General features: G+C 41.5%; 2 protein-coding genes and 1 non-coding gene across 3 annotated transcripts in view; 1 reads left to right on the top strand and 2 right to left on the bottom strand.

Annotated features, from left to right (window-relative positions):
- dna2 (DNA replication helicase/nuclease 2) overlaps positions 1-4592 on the bottom strand; it is a 72008-nt gene extending 67416 nt beyond the window's left edge. Inside the window, exons 1-2 of the mRNA XM_051923392.1 lie at positions 4305-4592; positions 4168-4227 (exon numbers count right to left, since the gene is read on the bottom strand). Coding sequence (XP_051779352.1) covers positions 4168-4227; positions 4305-4334 — 90 coding nt within the window. The 5' untranslated portion in view covers positions 4335-4592. The remainder of the gene's footprint in view (positions 1-4167; positions 4228-4304) is intronic.
- Positions 4593-5799: 1207 nt separating this feature from the next.
- trnag-ucc (transfer RNA glycine (anticodon UCC)) lies at positions 5800-5871 on the top strand. Its single transcript has one exon. It is a non-coding gene; the product is annotated as a tRNA-Gly (tRNA).
- Positions 5872-10959: 5088 nt separating this feature from the next.
- Positions 10960-16974, bottom strand: part of stox1 (storkhead box 1) — an 83043-nt gene continuing 77028 nt past the window's right edge. The window contains exons 3-4 of the mRNA XM_028795950.2: positions 13470-15828; positions 10960-11582 (exon numbers count right to left, since the gene is read on the bottom strand). Coding sequence (XP_028651783.1) covers positions 11429-11582; positions 13470-15828 — 2513 coding nt within the window. The 3' untranslated portion in view covers positions 10960-11428. The remainder of the gene's footprint in view (positions 11583-13469; positions 15829-16974) is intronic.

The raw sequence follows: 16974 nt of genomic DNA, 5'->3' as shown, positions 1-16974 counted from the left end.
CAGCATATTTAAAGGTGTTAAGACTTCAAGCTCTGTACAGATAGCAGACGAGTGTTATGAAAATATAGCGGCCTTCTGCTTCTGTATTAAGATAGAAATGGAGGCAACTTACTGAGGTCTCTGAATCTTATACTTCAAAAAAGTAAGAATTGACTTGCCCATTAACCTCAGTATTTTACCAAACACTCTGTATGCATGAACTATTCACATATACTGTACATACACAATACTTGGTTTGGATAACAACACAAGATAGATATAATTACAATATCTAAGATTTTGTAGGCAATTTTCTATGAAGTCTTTTGGTGAGCTGCACTCTAGGCGGCTGCATAGCAATTACTTTTGTAATCCCTATTCTGTTCACATTGTAAAGGTTTCATCCTCCTCACTTAAACTTTGAACCAACTTCATTCCTGCCTGCAGCATCCAAATCACATCTTCCTTCAGGGGAGCTTACCTGCCTGTAATGTGAATTATATAGTGCATAAATTGAATAAATAAAAAAAACTGTTGGAAATTGTTGTCATTTGATCAGAGTTTGACAAAGAAAAGCTATACAGTGGTACCTCTGGGCACGACCGCAATTCGTTTCAAAACTCTGGACGTGACCCAAACATAATTTCCCCATAAGACTGTATGTAAATACAATTAATCCATTCCAGACCGTACAAACTGTATATAAATATATATCTTTTAAGCACAGAAATAATTATACCATAGAATGCACAGTGTAATAGTAAACTAAATGTAAAAACATTGAATAACACTGAGAAAACCTTGAACAACAGAGAAAACTAACATTGTAAGAGTTGGCGCTAGACCCTTAAGGACCGCTCGCTGTAAACACTTTGAGTTTTAAGCACAGGGGGAAAAAAAATTAAATGCCACTTCTCTTGCGAAACTTTTCACACCATCCTCTACTGGCTTTAAATTCCTCACCTTCGCCACTCGAAGGATTTTTATTCAGCAAATCACCATGAATCTTCTGTGGTACCCGGCTGGGGTTCATGCCCGGCCGGGATGCCCAGGAGGACGACTTGTGCCTCCTCCAGAACACGAGGGGGCGCCCGCCCTGGTTGCTTTGGGGGCCATGGGTACGGAGCTTGAAAGCTCAACCCTGTAGGGGCCCCGATGCCTTGGGAGCACTGGACCTCAGCACTTCCAAGAGGATTGGGGACACCCGGAGGACTTCCGGATACACCGCCAGAGCTTCCGCCACACAGGGGTGTGGCTACAGAAGTTCTTCAGGATGCACCTGGAGTCCATCCGGGGTGTATAAAAGGGGCCGCCTCCCTCCAGTCAATGGCAAGAGTCGGGTGGAAGAAGGACGGAGCTAAGAGGAGAGGAGTGGAGGCGGACCAGAGACTAGAAGGCATTGTGTTGTGTGGCCAAGGACTTAAGGGGTGATTAGTGCTGCGGCACTGGGTTTGTGCACTGTAAATATGAATAATAAACGTGTGTGTGGTGAAACCAACATGTCTACCTGTCCGTGTCCGGGCTGTTCCCCACACTTCCATGAAACTTTTTGATCGTAACCTGATTTGCACGTGTTCGGAAACGTTCATGACCAGAGGTTCTACTGTATTATATATTTTTTAGGTCAACTGGAACTTGTGTTTGCTATGAATGTCTCATTTATCCTTTAGTGGTGGTGAATGAGTGTTTTGTCCAACGATTGACTTACTGTATTCTTAAAATTTCAAACTGATGTCACAGCAAATAAATAACAGACATTTCCTCTCCTGTGAACAACGATGAAAAATACCCACCACATAGTGCACTTTCCGTTAGTCACTTTAATGGGATTAAAACTTAAACTTTGTCAGCAATTTCGTTTTTGACACTTTAGGTACCTCCATCTATAAAAGGTAACACTTTAAGAATGTTCTGCTCTTTGCATTCTCATTTACCATTGTACTGTAAAACATTTATTTCACATTATGTAATTTCATGGGTCTTGAGATTTTTACAATGTTTTTTTTCTTTTGGAAAGCATTATTTGTTCAGATTTGGTGGAATAAGCTGGCAGACTGTTACGCTGCTGTTAATAACCCAGCACTTGATATTTATATTTCATTGAGGAGGCAGCAGATGTCTCATGCAGACAAAGTGTAAAGTGTATTACAAACTGCAGCCTGGCATTTATTTACAGTGTAACCTTGGACAATAGGCGCAAGTGTGGTTGAGTTTGGGCTAATGTTTAACTGAAAATTTTTTTTAAGTGTTCATTATGTATTAGCATGCAGTTGAGACTTCAAGTCTGCAAGGTTACAGAATTTGAGTATTCCTTTATGTTTTGTGGCACATTTACCATGTAACCTTCACCTGCAAGGAAATTGTCGTGTGGTTTCAAATTATTACAAGGTTGTACGCATTGTTCCTGAAGGATCAATTATTTTTGCCCACTCTTTCTTAGAGATGCTTCCCGAAATGCAAAGTGACTCAATGCTTTATTTTCTGGAAGAAGAGATTGCATTAAAACATCAACCTAGCAAGATCAGAGTATACCTCAAAATGATCACAGTATAATATGAATGTACAGTATATTGCACAATACACATTTTTTTTAAAAAAAAAGTGTGTTTTACATGGTATGATTTCTATAATGAAGCACATCTAATGGTGAATTTGGAAATACCCGGCTTTATTGTAACTGTTAACATATAAAGTATAGTTTTAAATCTCGTGGCCTAAGCATCATTACACTGGCTGCCTGTGTTCTTTAGAAATGAATTTAGAATACCTATAATTGTATTCAAGGCTCTAAACAATCTAGCACCTTGTGATATTTTGGACTCTTGTCCCCCTACATTCCTAAATGTAATCTTAGATGCTCGCTCGCACACTGGTTTGGTCAATATTCCAAAAGTGAAGCATAAAAGAACCGGTGAGCTGGCTTTCAGTTTCTACGCTCAAAAAATCCACAATACTTTACTATTAGAGATACACCAAACTAGTACAGATAGAACACTTCAAAAAGCGACTAAAAACCCACCTCTTTACTCTGACTTTCATGAGCAATTAGGAAATTACTTGCAGAGCTTCATAATGAGGGGATGGGGAAACGGATTCTTTTCATTAAATGCAATTCCATTGGCTGCTTTACACACTGGTCACTCATCACATATATGCATTTTCTTTTTTGTCGCTGGTACTCTATGGTGGCACAATGCGCCACTGTCCCCTGCCTTAAGTATGCTGCAGCCACCTGGGATACTGGGATGATGCAGAAAGCTCCGCAAGAGTATCCTGTTAATGGTGACACATTCATGATCTGTAGAATGCTTTTAGTCTTTTGGTTGGAACCCCACAGGTTTTTTTTTCTGCAACATCCCAGCAACTGATGTTTTTATTTTCCTGTCCTGTGACCAGCTAACCATACTTTATAATTAAGCTGGACATTATGATCATCTACGGTTATAAATAACTTACTTAGATTTTACTTATGTTTTGAAACTATTATTAATGTAGAGCTCTTTGAGCTACTTTAATGCATGAAAATACGCTATATAGACGTTGTTCCTGGATAAACTTAAAATACTTGCTCATGATCACATAATGTACCTTATGAATAGTAATTAGCAATTAACTGGCTTTGCCTACCTAGAAGTATGAACTGATTGTAATAAAACTTAACGACGGAAATCCTCTGGGAGCAGATTGGAGATCCTGAGCCCCGCATTTCTCACATTTAGTTAATGCACGGTTCTTCAGTTACACCGTCAACAAGCTGTAATGCGTATAAAGCCCAACTTATAGTTCGTCCATCACATTGTAAGGTCGGTATTTTAGACTGCAGTAAATACTGATCGATTCTAACACTGTAACATCAATTTAATACAGCGTGTTATTCTTTCATTCAAAGGTAGGTTACTCCTTCGTCCATAGTGGGAGTTCACAGAGGGCGTTCTTGTACTGACCGAGACGCCCTTCGCCAGTTTGTCCAATAGAATCACTGAGATGCCGGCGACTTCAGGCACACAGAATTAGCTCTGCAGAAGTTTTGTAAAATGTGGAGTTGCAGACCCTCTCAGTTGAAACGCATGCGCAAAACAAGGCGGCAGGCGATAGACCACTGCTCACAAAAGCTTACTCGCAAAACCCTCAGATTGTCAACGTGAAATGGAAGAAGCAGACGGTAAAGATGACAAAACAAAATCCCACCTTTGTGCTCTCGAAGAATCTTTCAATGCTCATTGAACCTTTAGTGACACCGCCTGGCATCTGTAATACAAAGAAGGAGAACCTCCGTTAACCACATGTAAACAACGCATAACCCCGACACCCTGATGCGTACATACCGAGGATTTCTTTAACTTGCTTTTCGACATCCCGACAATTCGATATTTATTAATCCAATTAGTATCCAAATTAGGTCCTCAGCCGGCCTCTCTGGCACATATGTGCGCGCGAATGTCGCTTTTGGTTATATTGTGTGGATTTCCTCTCATCTTGCGCTTTCATTTCCGAGATAATAAACGTGGTTAGACGTTATTAAAGAACACAGGAGGGCCATCATTTACAGGTTCCATATAACCTTCTTCAAAACTCACAATACGATTACGCAGAGTAAATTGGCGCACTTTAAAGACAAATGTGCTGGGATTTCAAACATCCAATGAGCGTAGACGCAAAAACGTTACGCTATGACGCAAAGTTGCTCGCCCCTCCCTACTTGGCGGTAGTTTACTGATTCAAAGTGAAGAAGCCACTTGCAAAGGCGGTCGGTGACCAGGAAATATTCTCGTGGAATTATTAAATACACACTTAATTCATACTTTAATCTCTGTAAGAAAGGGATTAAATTCAGTAGCGATTCAGAGTCACTATCTCCGCAATGAAGAGAAGCGACCGTTGTTTTTCAGGGTATGCACTTTCCTTTGTTATTTACAGTACGCTGTCACTTCCAGACAGCGCAGACATTACCTCTGCTCCCGCTGTAATCAAACGGCGATCTGAGGAATATTAAAAGGCTGTAAACATTCTAGTACTTATTTAAGACTTGACATCAGCTGGATTGAATCTCGATTTTTGGAAAATTTCTTTTGGAAAATCAAGAATGCGTGATGTAAATTAAACAGTCGTTTTTCTTTTATATTTAAGCGAACATTGGTGTCAGTGACTGTTGACTTTTACTGAATATACCCCCAGAAATTAGATTAGATATACTTTATTAATCCCAATGGGAATTTTAGATGCATTACTAATTATGTAAATCCTCTGTCATTGAGAGCCACTAGCAGTCTTCTCATTGCTACGTGCATAAGAGACGTGAACTGGAGTCCTAGCGGTTTGCATTGTCCAATGTCATTGTTTTTCGTCGTTCAATTAATGATTAGCAAATCATTTTTAACAAGTGGGGAAGTCCAGTTCCTGGTCAATACATATGTGATGTGTGGAGTCTGCGTATTTTCATCGTGTGTGTGTTTTTTTCCCCAAAAGTCACGCTGCTTTGATTGAGTGACAGTTCTAAGTGTGCACGTGTACTTGAGTGGCGTTCCGTTCAGGGCGCGTTCTCGCGACCCAGCAACCCCGCATTGCTTTAAAATTAAAGAAGGATTTTTCTATATAAATATGCACTTAATCAACTAGTAAAAATAAGTAGTAATACAGTTAGATATATATTTACTATTATATTTATTATTGAATGTGATTAAAGTTATATTAATCTGATGGATACATTTTTAAACATTCAAAATAAAAAATGGACAATTTAGAAAAAAGAATGAAAATCAATTAAACAGAAAGCTGAGAAAATTCGTTTTTAAAGTACATGTAAAAGATTAAAATCGTGGAGCGTTGGTGGTATAGTGGTTAGCATAGCTGCCTTCCAAGCAGTTGACCCGGGTTCGATTCCCGGCCAACGCAAGTGCAATTTTTGGGGAGCAATTCCACCGTAAAATCTGTCTTTCATATTTATGAATGCTTCATTGGAATTTGGTCTTTGTATCGGAGAAAGTCAGTTGTTGCAGATGCGTCAATGTATATTTTATCGTTGCATCGTTACGCAATCTTTTAGCATCAACTTCAATATGTTTATCAAGTAAAACCGAGGATTATTTGATTCATTAGCAGAAGCTGTATGTGGTAATAAATAAGGATCGGATGATATGCTAAGGAAAAAAATGTCATATCAGATCAGCACTAAAACGTGCCCGATGTATAATAGACAAAAACAAGGCGCCACGTAGACACTCGGAGGAAAGTGCGAATGGTCGCGGGGTTTCTCGGTTTAAATTACGGACCGATCAGAACGCTGGCCAGCAGCTGGCGCTGAGAGAACTCGATTCTGTGAACGCTTTGGATTAAAAGTGTAGACGCGATTGAATTGTGTGTTCTGCTGTATGACGCAGGGGTCGAAGTGCAATATGTTATATGACCCACACGTGGCGCTGTGGTATGGCGATTGGCGCATTTGGAAACTGATCCGCCTTAGTTGACGAAGTCAGTGCAGGTCATATTTGTAGATCGGGGGGTTCGGGGGCACCGAAGATCCATGTCTCAGATGCTCTCCTCACAAGGTCTGGTCTATTGTCAAAGACACTTTTCATCCCAGAAACATTGTTCTCTTCTAACGTCTAACAAACGGTGTTGAAATATTCGGTCAAAATCCAACGAATAATGGAGTAGTATAATATACTGTATTGTCTTGTGTAAAAAGTACAGTGAAGTTTCTATGTGCATGTCCCCTAAGAACATTAACAATAACAGAATAGCGAACAAAGGCAAAAGAGAGACAAGTGTCCACACACAAAGGATTGCCAATTTTAAATTTTTTTTTTATATGTAAGGAATTTGTGAACATCCCCAAAATCAGCCGTCAGCATACATGTAATGTTCTTCTCATGTTATTGTAGGTGGAGCGTGAGTTAGGTTAGTTAGGGTCAGAGCTGTGTTAACGTATGGACACTGGCTGGGGGCCCCAGGAGCACAGGGGCCCTGATGTTTCTGTTTTGCTGTCAAAACAGGGACCCCAGCACACAACTTTGCCCAGGGGCCTATGATGCTGTTAAGGCAGCTCTGGTTAGGGTCCGGTATGATGCACTCCAGAAACGCACACACACACGTCTGCTCCTTCTGTGAAGGCGCCACACGCCGTGTGAACATTGAAGGGGGAAGACATGCTTTTCAAGTTCTATTTCTAATTCTTTATACTTTTGGTTTAAACTGATTCTTTTTTATATAATAGGATGACATTTAATATATGTAGTGTTCTGGCTTTAAGTCTGGGTGCTTATTTTACTGTATGTTATAAATTATTATTTATGAAGTCGGTTATACTATATGACTGTTGCTCAACGGTGTCTTGGCATCAGTAGTGAGTTTTAATGACAAAGCCTTTGCTTTTTTTATGGGTTCCCATTTTAACATGAGATGTTCCTTCTTGAGATATGTAATGTGGATTTTTTTCTTAGAAGTTTTGGTCAAGGTGGTGCACTGATACAAGTTCTTGAGGGTCCACATCAATGACAGGTTGGACTGCTCTCAGAACACAGAGACACTTAATAAACTGCAGAGGAGGCACTTTTTGCTTTGGAGACTCTGACCCTTTAATGTGGGAAGTGACATCCTTCACATCGTCTACAGCTCTGTGATGGCCAGTGGGATTTTCTACGCTATGGTGTGCTGGGCTGGTAACATCACTTCAAGAGAGGACCACCGATTCAACAGGCTAGTTAAAAGGGCAGGCGCAGTTATGGGACACACTCTGGACCCCCTAAAGGTCGCAGCGAAGAGGAGAATTAAAACAAAATGGAGCGCCATTATGAAGAATGCTGTTCATCCTCTCTGTGACACACCAACACTGAGGACTTTCAGCCAACAAATCAATCAGCAGAAGTGTGTCAAGAAACAACACCGGGGGTCCCTTATACTAACAGCAGTACGCCTATATAGCGCCTCACTGGGAATGGGACTGCCAAGTCAAAAGTTTTCTTTTTTTGAGATTTTAATCCTTTTTAATCAGTCTGGTGTGTGTTCAAATCATAATGTGTGCGTACACATACTGTATATTATTCTATTAATGTATTTTTGTATTTAAACATCTTCTGTAAAAAAACATATTTCACCTCCAGGGACAAATAAAGTTCTATCTATCTATCTATCTATCTATCTATCTATCTATCTATCTATCTATCTATCTATCTATCTATCTATCTATCTATCTTTCAGTGACTTTCTGTCTATCTATCTTTCTTACAGTGTCACTTGAGCCCCTGAAAATCGGTGGACCATGTATATAAATGTCTGTCTTTTCTAAATGGCTCGTACAATATTTTTGTTAAGCCCATTGAATTAAAGCTGATAGTCTACACTTCGGTCACATCTTGATTGCTTTGTTTCAAATCCACTGTGGTGGTGCACAGAGCCAAAATTATGAAAACTGTGCCACTGTTCAAGTAAGTCTGCGTTAGCATAAGGAAGTTCAAGTGGTAATGCAATATAAGCAAAGTCAGGAGGGGGAATGGAAATACTCACCATTACATTAATAACAGAGTGCAAAAACGTTTGACTAGCACTTTTAAAAATACAGTACCATAACAAGATAATAATGATTATGGCGATTGAAACAACAAATACATATTTCAGCCAAGCTGGACAAAAAGAAGGGAGATCAGTAAACCAGTCAGCGGTCAGTTCTGATGTCCATTGGGGTGAAAAGTGGATCAGCTGCATGAAGTATTTTACAGACCAAGTCAGAGATGTCATGAGAAGGGTCTGGAATGTACGAACAATATTTTTGTCCCATCACCTTGCAAGTGCCCTCCTGGAGCACACAATTTTACCAAGTTAAGACTGGTAAGGGATTAATATATTTATATTTTAAAATAGTGTGAGGATCAGCTCAGTTGGGGGCAACAAGGAGCTTTAACTAGTGGTGAGGACCCTGCTACATACTGTGCACAGTCTCATGTGGGCATGATTGGACAGCAGGTTCTACCCAAGGGAGCTCTGGCCTGGTATCCCTCACCAAGGAAAAGGTAGCCCATAGTCTGAATAGGTTTCTTCTTCTTCTTCTTCCGGCTGCTCCCGTTAGGGGTTGCCACAGCAGATCATCCTCTTCCATATCTTTCTGTCCTCTGCATCTTGTTATGTTACACCCATCACCTGCATGTCCTCTCTCACCACATCCGTAAACCTTCTCTTAGGCCTTCCTGTTTTCTTCTTCCCTGGCAGCTCTATCCTTATTATCCTTCTCCCAGTATACTCAGCATCTCTCCTCTGCACATGTCCAAACCAATGCAATCTCGCCTCTCTGACTTTGTCTCCCAACCGTACAACCTGAGCTGACCCTCTAATGTCCTCATTTCTAATCCTGTCCATCCTCGTCACACGCAATGTAAATCTTAGCATCTTTAACTCTGCTACCTCCAGCTCTGTCTCCTTCTTTCTGGTCAGTGCCACCGTCTTCAACCCATATAACATAGCTGGTCTCACTACCGTCCTGTAGACCTTCCCTTTCACTCTTGCTGGTACCCTTTTGTCACAAATCACTCCTGACACTCTTCTCCACCCATTCCACCCTGCCTACACTCTCTTTCACTTCTCTTCCACAATCTCTATTACTCTGTACTGTTGATCCCAAGTATTTAAACTCCTCCACCTTCGCCAACTCTACTCCCTGCATCCTCACCACTCCACTGACCTCCCTCTCATTTACACACATGTATTCTGTCTTGTTCCTACTTGCTTTCATTTATTTCTGATTAAATCAAAAATTAAATTTAGAGGGTTGTGATATAAAAGAGGCCATGAGCCAGGAGGTCAGAAGGAGAGCTGGACAGGAGTTCAACCACCAGGATGTTGGGAAAGTGCTGCCTCAGTTATTCAGAGGACTTCTATCTGCTGGGTAGGAAGGACCTAGGAGGCCAGCACCTGTTTTCGCCCTTTATTGTTACACTTGTGTTATCCCTCCTCATGTTTATTAGGTGTGTAATGAGCCACATTATTTTGGTAAGCTGATCTCTAGGTCTGTTTTCAGGGTCAGGGTCACCGCAGCAGTACTAGTAATAGTGTCAAAGCGTACAGAGTACTGCGAAATTCTTATGTGCAGATCCAACCAACATGTAGAATATATCACCACTCTCTGGTGTTATGATAAACAAAAATATATTAAAATACACAACTTGTTTTCACTGTGGCAAAAGCGCTTGGTTGGTGCCGACCCAAACACAGACTGACACCGAAGGCGCAAGTGAAAACAAATCTTTTTGCTTATTTTTCTTTGTCTGTGGGTTACGCCTACACCGTACTCACAGACACAACACAGTCCCAAAAAACACCAAAAGAAAAAAACGCAAAAAACACTCTTCTTCTCTCTCCACTCCTCCCAGGCAGCGTCGTTGTCGTCGTCCTCCTCCTCCTCCTCCCGACTCTGGCGCCCTGAGTAGTGGCCACAGGCTCCCTTTATAGCCCACCCGGAAGTGCTTCAGGTGGCAATTAACCTAAATTAGGCTGCACTTCCAGGTGTGGCTGCATTATCGCCCAGACGGGCTCTGGAAGCCTTGCCGCTCCCCCTGGCAGTGGCCACAGAGCCCAATAGGGATGAGCTCCGGTGTTCCAGGATAGTGGCCTCGATGCAACCCAGGGGGGCTACCACCAATATTTTTCTGGAGATGTAGTTTGCATCCCATGGCTGCTCCCCCAGATCCAGTGTCAAAGGGGCGTCCCGGCCGTCCACCACATCACTTAATAGAAAACAAAACTCAGTTTACTGATATACTCATTACTCCTGATTCTTGTGGAACTTGTGGAATAAAGCCTGCAAAAAAACACCAGTGTAATTAGCATATAAAATGGTTAATTTAATTCACACAAATAGTAAGACGTCAAATAAAGAAGCTTTATTAAAAATCACACACAAGAGTTTCTTTCCACAAAGATATTTATTTACAATTCTGAAGACACTGCAGATGTCACTATTTTAGTTTCAAGTGAACTGGTATTAAAATATTACAAAGATTATTGTTGCCACTTTGCAATTTTCCATTTAATTGTTGAGGTAAAAAAAATTATATACATTTATACACTACTTGAATATTGGAAAAAAGTATTGAAATGTTGTGTGTTTGCCAGCCGTGAACCCAAATCTACATTAACAAACTTTACGGTGATAAAACCACAGTCGGGTCACGCACAGTGTTATGAGCCAACATCCTTCTCCGGTCCCCATGCTGTTGTTCTTTGGTCTGATGCAGGTTCTTCATTCAAACTACAGCCTCCAATTTTAATAAAAGAAATGAAATAGGATTTCAATCAGGGATACGTTTAAGTTACATGGGAGTGGGAGAATAAATAAGTCTGGAAATAGGAACACCACTGAAGAACAGCAGGAGACTTTTCACTCTGATAATTTGCACCGGCATCTTCAAGGGCAGTTATGATGGATTAATACAATAACTCATCATTGTAATCCTTAGAAACGTCACACGTTTATCACCGGCGTCAGCTGCAACAAAGAACTTTGTGGCCGGATCGCGTTGTTTTTAGAGTGTAGATTTTCTAGGTTCTGGAGAAAGCTTCGTCGTTTCAGTCCTTCCAGAAAGGCAGTGTTGTTTGATGTAAGGATCACTCTCGCCCTTAAAGAGAGAACAATATGCTTTGTTATTTTTTAGAAGGGCCTCCTTTGTCCAGTCAGTCGAAGGATTCACATTTTAGCTTTCATTTTTTTAAGGTTGCCAGTGTAAACCTTCTATGGGTTTTTAGTGTGCTTCACATGCCAGGGTTCACATTTTCAAAATATGGAAGTACAGTAGTTTGGAATGATTCAGGAATACCTTATTGATTCCAATTTGTAATTATTATTGTACATTTCTAGCAAAAGGGGCCCCCATCATCAATTGTAAAGCACCTTGTACAGCTTTCTACCTGCAAGAGATTTAAAGTTATGGAAGCAGGCTGTACTTAAAATTGCCTACAACTCCCATCAGCCCTGGCAGTATTATGCTATTGGGCAGATTCAGAGAGCGCAGGGGTTGCTGGGAAGACGGTTAATCAAGCAGGCATTTTAAAAAGGTGCCAAAAAGAAGTAGAGGGAATCACACTTTTACTTCCAACCATCACTACAACACTAACACCAGTGTGGGCTTTATGAAGAGTGGCCAGATAGTCGCCTCTCCTCACTAAAAACACACATGGAAGCCCTCTTGGAGTGTGGAAAAAGGTACCTTAAGGACTCTCAGACTATGAGAAACACGGTTGTGGTCTGATGAAACCAGAATTAGCATAATGTCTGGTAGAAACCAAGTTCCGCTCAGCTCCTGTGCATTAGCACTCCAACCATGAAGCATTATGGTGGAATGGGGGGTTGGGGACAGGGAGACTAGACAGTGTTGAAGGAAAGCTGAAAAGTGCAAAGTATAGAGACATCCTTAATTAAAAACCTGCTCCAGAGCGCTCCGGATCACAGACTGGGCCGAAACAAGACTATGGCCGTCAGCACAAAGCAAAGACAACACAGGAGTGGCTTAGTGACAACACTGTATATTCTTGGTGACTTGAACCTGAACCCAACTGAAAATCTCTGGAGAGACCTGAAAACAGCTGTCCACTGATGGTCTACATCCAAACAGACAGGGCATGAAGGGGTCTGCTGAGGAGAATAGCAGAAAATCCCCTAATCCAGGTGTGTAAAGCTTTTTCCTTCATACCCAAGAAGGGTGCGAGCCATAATTACAGCCAAAGGGTCTTCAGCTAAGTACGGAGTAAAGAGTCTGAATAACTCCTATCAATGTGATAGCTCCATTTTAAAATTTTTTTTTTTTACTATATTTACAACATTTTCTAAAATGCTGTTTCCACTTTGTCATTCTGGGTATTTAGTTTTACTTGATGTGGGAAATAAATGAATTTAAATGATTTTAGCACAAGGCAGCAACATATCAACAAATCCAAATCATATTATGTGATATCATCTACTGTTAAATTCTGCTCTGTACTTGTAATATTTTTATTTTACTATTATAGTGTATTGAGGATTACTTGTGTTCTGTTCTGTGTATTGTATTGTATTAACCCCCTTTTTCTTTGACACCCACTGCACGCCCACTCTAACTGGAAAGGGGTCTCTTTTTGAATTGCCTTTCCTGAGGTTTCTTCCATTTTTTCCCTACAAGTTTTTTTTGGGAGTTTTTCCTTGTCTTCTTAGAGACTCAAGGCTGGGGGGCTGTCAAGAGGCAGGGCCTGTTAAAGCCCATTGCGGCACTTCTTGTGTGATTTTGGGCTATACAACAATTAATTGTATTGTATTGTATTGTATTGTATAGAAAAATGTGAACAAGTGGAGGGGTCTGTATACTTTATGAAGGCGCATTGAAATCATTGAGCTGTGGTTGACTCCTCAGTCAGTTAGTCTACGAGGGTTTACATTGTAAAATTATTTTAAAGCTTCAATGTTATACACAATATGCATGGTTCACTCATTTATTACCAAAAATAAAATGAATTTATTAAACAAAAACAATTACCTTGGGGAATCAATCCCACTGTCTCCAGTAATGCTGTGATTTTCCACAGTTTCAATGGGCATTGCTGTCTCTCGAGATTCGTCATGGCCAAGTATCGGGCTCGGTCCTGAATGCAGGAGCTCCACTTTTTGCTCAAACTCTTTCCTCAACATCTCCTCCGTTTCCTGATCCATGTTCCAGCATGTAGATTTGCCATCTCCTTCATCAATGGACTTTTGCACGGTCTCTGCATCAGAGTCGGCCTCACTTGCCTGGCAGTAGTCAAATATACTACAGTCGCCAACCTCCTCCTGTTGGGCGCCACAGTCCACATCTTCTTCATGCTCAGAAATAAACTGCGACAGGGACTGGCGTGTGCTCTCTAACTGGATGCCAGCAGACAGGTTTGCAACATGCCTATTATGGGATTCCTTCCATTTTGTCTCTTCTTGCTGGGAAGAATAGTCAGAATTGAGGCACTGGTCTATACCTGTGCTAGTCAACTGGACCTCCACTATTGCATTATTCCAGACTTGGCGATAATGGGAAGGTGTTTGTTGTGAAGTTTCGCTAAATTCAGAACCTTCGGAATCCTCATTTAAACACAGTGAACTGCAAGCATCATCTTCATCAACGGGTTGCTGATAGACTGCCTGCTCATCATCTGAGAAACCTTCGCTGTCCGTCTGTTTGGTCTCCCGAGGCGGGCCAATACCATTTCTGAGAGATTTGGTTTTCCGTTCAGGTTGGCATGTGCTCAGATGGTCAGAAATCCCAGGTTCCTGTCCGAAGATGGAAGACAGGCGGTTCTGATTAGCTGTCTTTGTCTGCCATGGCAGCAGTACTGCCGCTGTGTCACACTGGTAAGTGATCTGAGGTGGCAAGGAGTGCACATTTGGCACCATACTCTGAGATGCTTCATTCTTTTTGTCCGTGAGTTTCATAGTTAAACTCCCAGAAGTACACTTGTCCGGCAAAGTCCTAAGCCTGGCTTCATGGTTTGCTTCTTCATAGAAGTGTCCACTTTGAACTGAGCCCCCCTTGACACTGACAAACTTCTCCTCAATTCTCAAGGTGCTACTTTCTGGGTAATGTGAACCATAATCCCCCGAATATTCCTTCACTGGGTGGATATCTAGTGTGACATCGTAATTCAAGTCTTTACTCCGATATTCTCTGCTAGCAACTGCATGTGCATCATTGTCGTTAGCGACTTTGGTCCTGGAGGAGTCCCAAGATTTTGACCTTTGAGTAGGCTTCTCTGATCGCGAGCGCTTCAGATCCTGGTGCTTATGGCTCCTTCCAGAGCTGGTGTCTCTCACTGACATGCCTTGGAAAGGATTATCAATTTGCTTTTTATAAAGGTTCTTGCTTTCCACATCAGTGACTTCATTACACCTTTGGTACTCAAACTCCGTTTCCCGAACATTGTAGTCTGGCTGAAGGTAGTCAGTGAAATATTCAATACGATTTTCTGAGTGACTGCTGATGGCTGCCTGTTTGTTATCCTCCTTGTCCACGGTCAGCTTGTTTTTTGCTCGATGCTTCTCCCTGGAATAATTGCCTTTCTTTCTGTGCTTGTTTGCTTTGCCTGATGGCTTCCTAGTGGTGTTTTTCGACAGTTGCCTTTGTTTGGTGGCCAGAATTTCTGTGGTGGTACCTTTGCTGATGAAGTTACTCTGCTCCTCGAGTTTCCTCATCATGATGGTATGTCTCACCAGGTTGTCTACTGTTAGACTGGGATTGATGCGCTTAATTATCTCATGCTCCAAATCTCGGGGAAGGTTGTTCAGGTTGTCCTCATCCCGGACAGGCCATTCTTCTGGTGGAAATTGGCCTGAGTACGTTGCATATTCTTTTTTGGGTTTCTCTTTTTTGGTGGTGTTACGCCGGAATAGGCTAAGGCTAAACCTTTTGCCAAACCTTTCTTTCTCTTTGCCAGCCAGTGAGGATTTGCTCAATTCACGAGGCCGGTAGTCAGCAGCTGTCGAGGTAGACTGGTGCTGAACGGTGGGCTTTGCGTCCTTCAGGGATTTCTGGCTCTTAAGAGCACTTTCACTGAGAGACTGCTGGTCTTGGACGGATTGAGTGGACAGTCGATCAAAGCAGCGGCAGGATTTGCAATGAGCCACGGTAGGAATGGTTTCTGTTACAGATTCTGTACAGCTTTCTGCACTCACCAGGTACGTGATAGGGGGTACTGATAGAGCTTCATTTTCAATCGTGAGCCATTTCTGGCTGTCTTTGGATAGGCTGTTTGTTATAAAATAGGTTTGTGGAGTTACTATGAAATAGCCTTCTCCTGTGTGATAGACTTTTCTTTCTTTAATCAATGTACCCAATGCATTGTAAAGAATATCCTGCGTGGGAATGGACAGACCTAAAATACAATAAGAAAGCATATTATACTTTTAGATTAATAAAATCAACAATTCATCTGTTTTCTTATAAAAGCAATTTAATATGCTGGACAGAGTCTGTGTGATGGACTGTATGTCTGTTGCTGTCAGAATGGGCTCTGTATCTCTATGATCTGCTTTCTAATAAATTGTGTTTAGAAAATTGATGGAGAAAGTCTGTTAGCATAAAGAAGCGACTAAGAAAATAAAATGAGAAATGTTGCAAATTGATATTGAACCAACCAGAACCTTTAAGAAATTCTTGCTATATATAGCAGAGCTACAATACATGAGAAAGGGCAGCACAGACTCTTTTTCTTAGGAGACTGTGTTCCTTCAGTGTGGGTAATGACCTCCTTCACGTCTTCCGCAACTCTGCGGTGGCCAGTGTGGTGCAATGGGCCTGTAGCATCCCTTCAAGAGAGGCCTACCAAATTGACAAGCAGATTGAGAAGGCAGGTTCAGTTATGGGACGCACTCTCGACATCCTGGAGGTAGTAGGGAAGGAAAGAATGAGTGCCATTATGAACAAAGCTGCACATCCTCTCACTAACATACCAGCATTAGGGGCTTTTAGCCAACATGTTATTCAGCAGAAGTGAGTCAAGAAATGCTACAGCGGTCCCTTTATACCTTTATATACGGAGTGGTGGCTCTGAGGCTAAGGATCTGCGCTGGTATCCCGAAGGTTGCCGGTTCGAATCCCCGTCACCGCCAAAAAAAGGCCACTGCTCTGCTGGGCCCTTGAGCAAGGCCCTTAACCTGTAATTGCTCCAGGAGCGCTGTGCAATGGCTGACCCTGCGCTCTGACCCCAAGGGGTATGCGAAAACTAACAAATTCCTAATACAAGAAATTGTATAAGGCGAAATAAAGAACAACAAAAAAAAAATTCTTGTGAGTGTGTGAGGAGGCTTCTTGTTTGTTATAATATTTCCATTTTTCCTGGGCTTCTGTAAAGGCTAAATGTCTCCCTAAGGACATATAAAGTACTATCTGTCTATTTGTTTCTCTCTCTATCGGCAAATCTATCTAATAACTGTGGTTTTGTTTAGCAACAATGATTTAGTAAATTCTTTTGATCCTCAACAAACAATCATTGACTGTTTGGTGTTACAACTGAAGTAAC

Source organism: Erpetoichthys calabaricus, chromosome 2, assembly GCF_900747795.2.
Source record: "Erpetoichthys calabaricus chromosome 2, fErpCal1.3, whole genome shotgun sequence".
NCBI lineage: Eukaryota > Metazoa > Chordata > Cladistia > Polypteriformes > Polypteridae > Erpetoichthys > Erpetoichthys calabaricus.
This window is presented reverse-complemented; position numbering and strand designations above follow the sequence as displayed.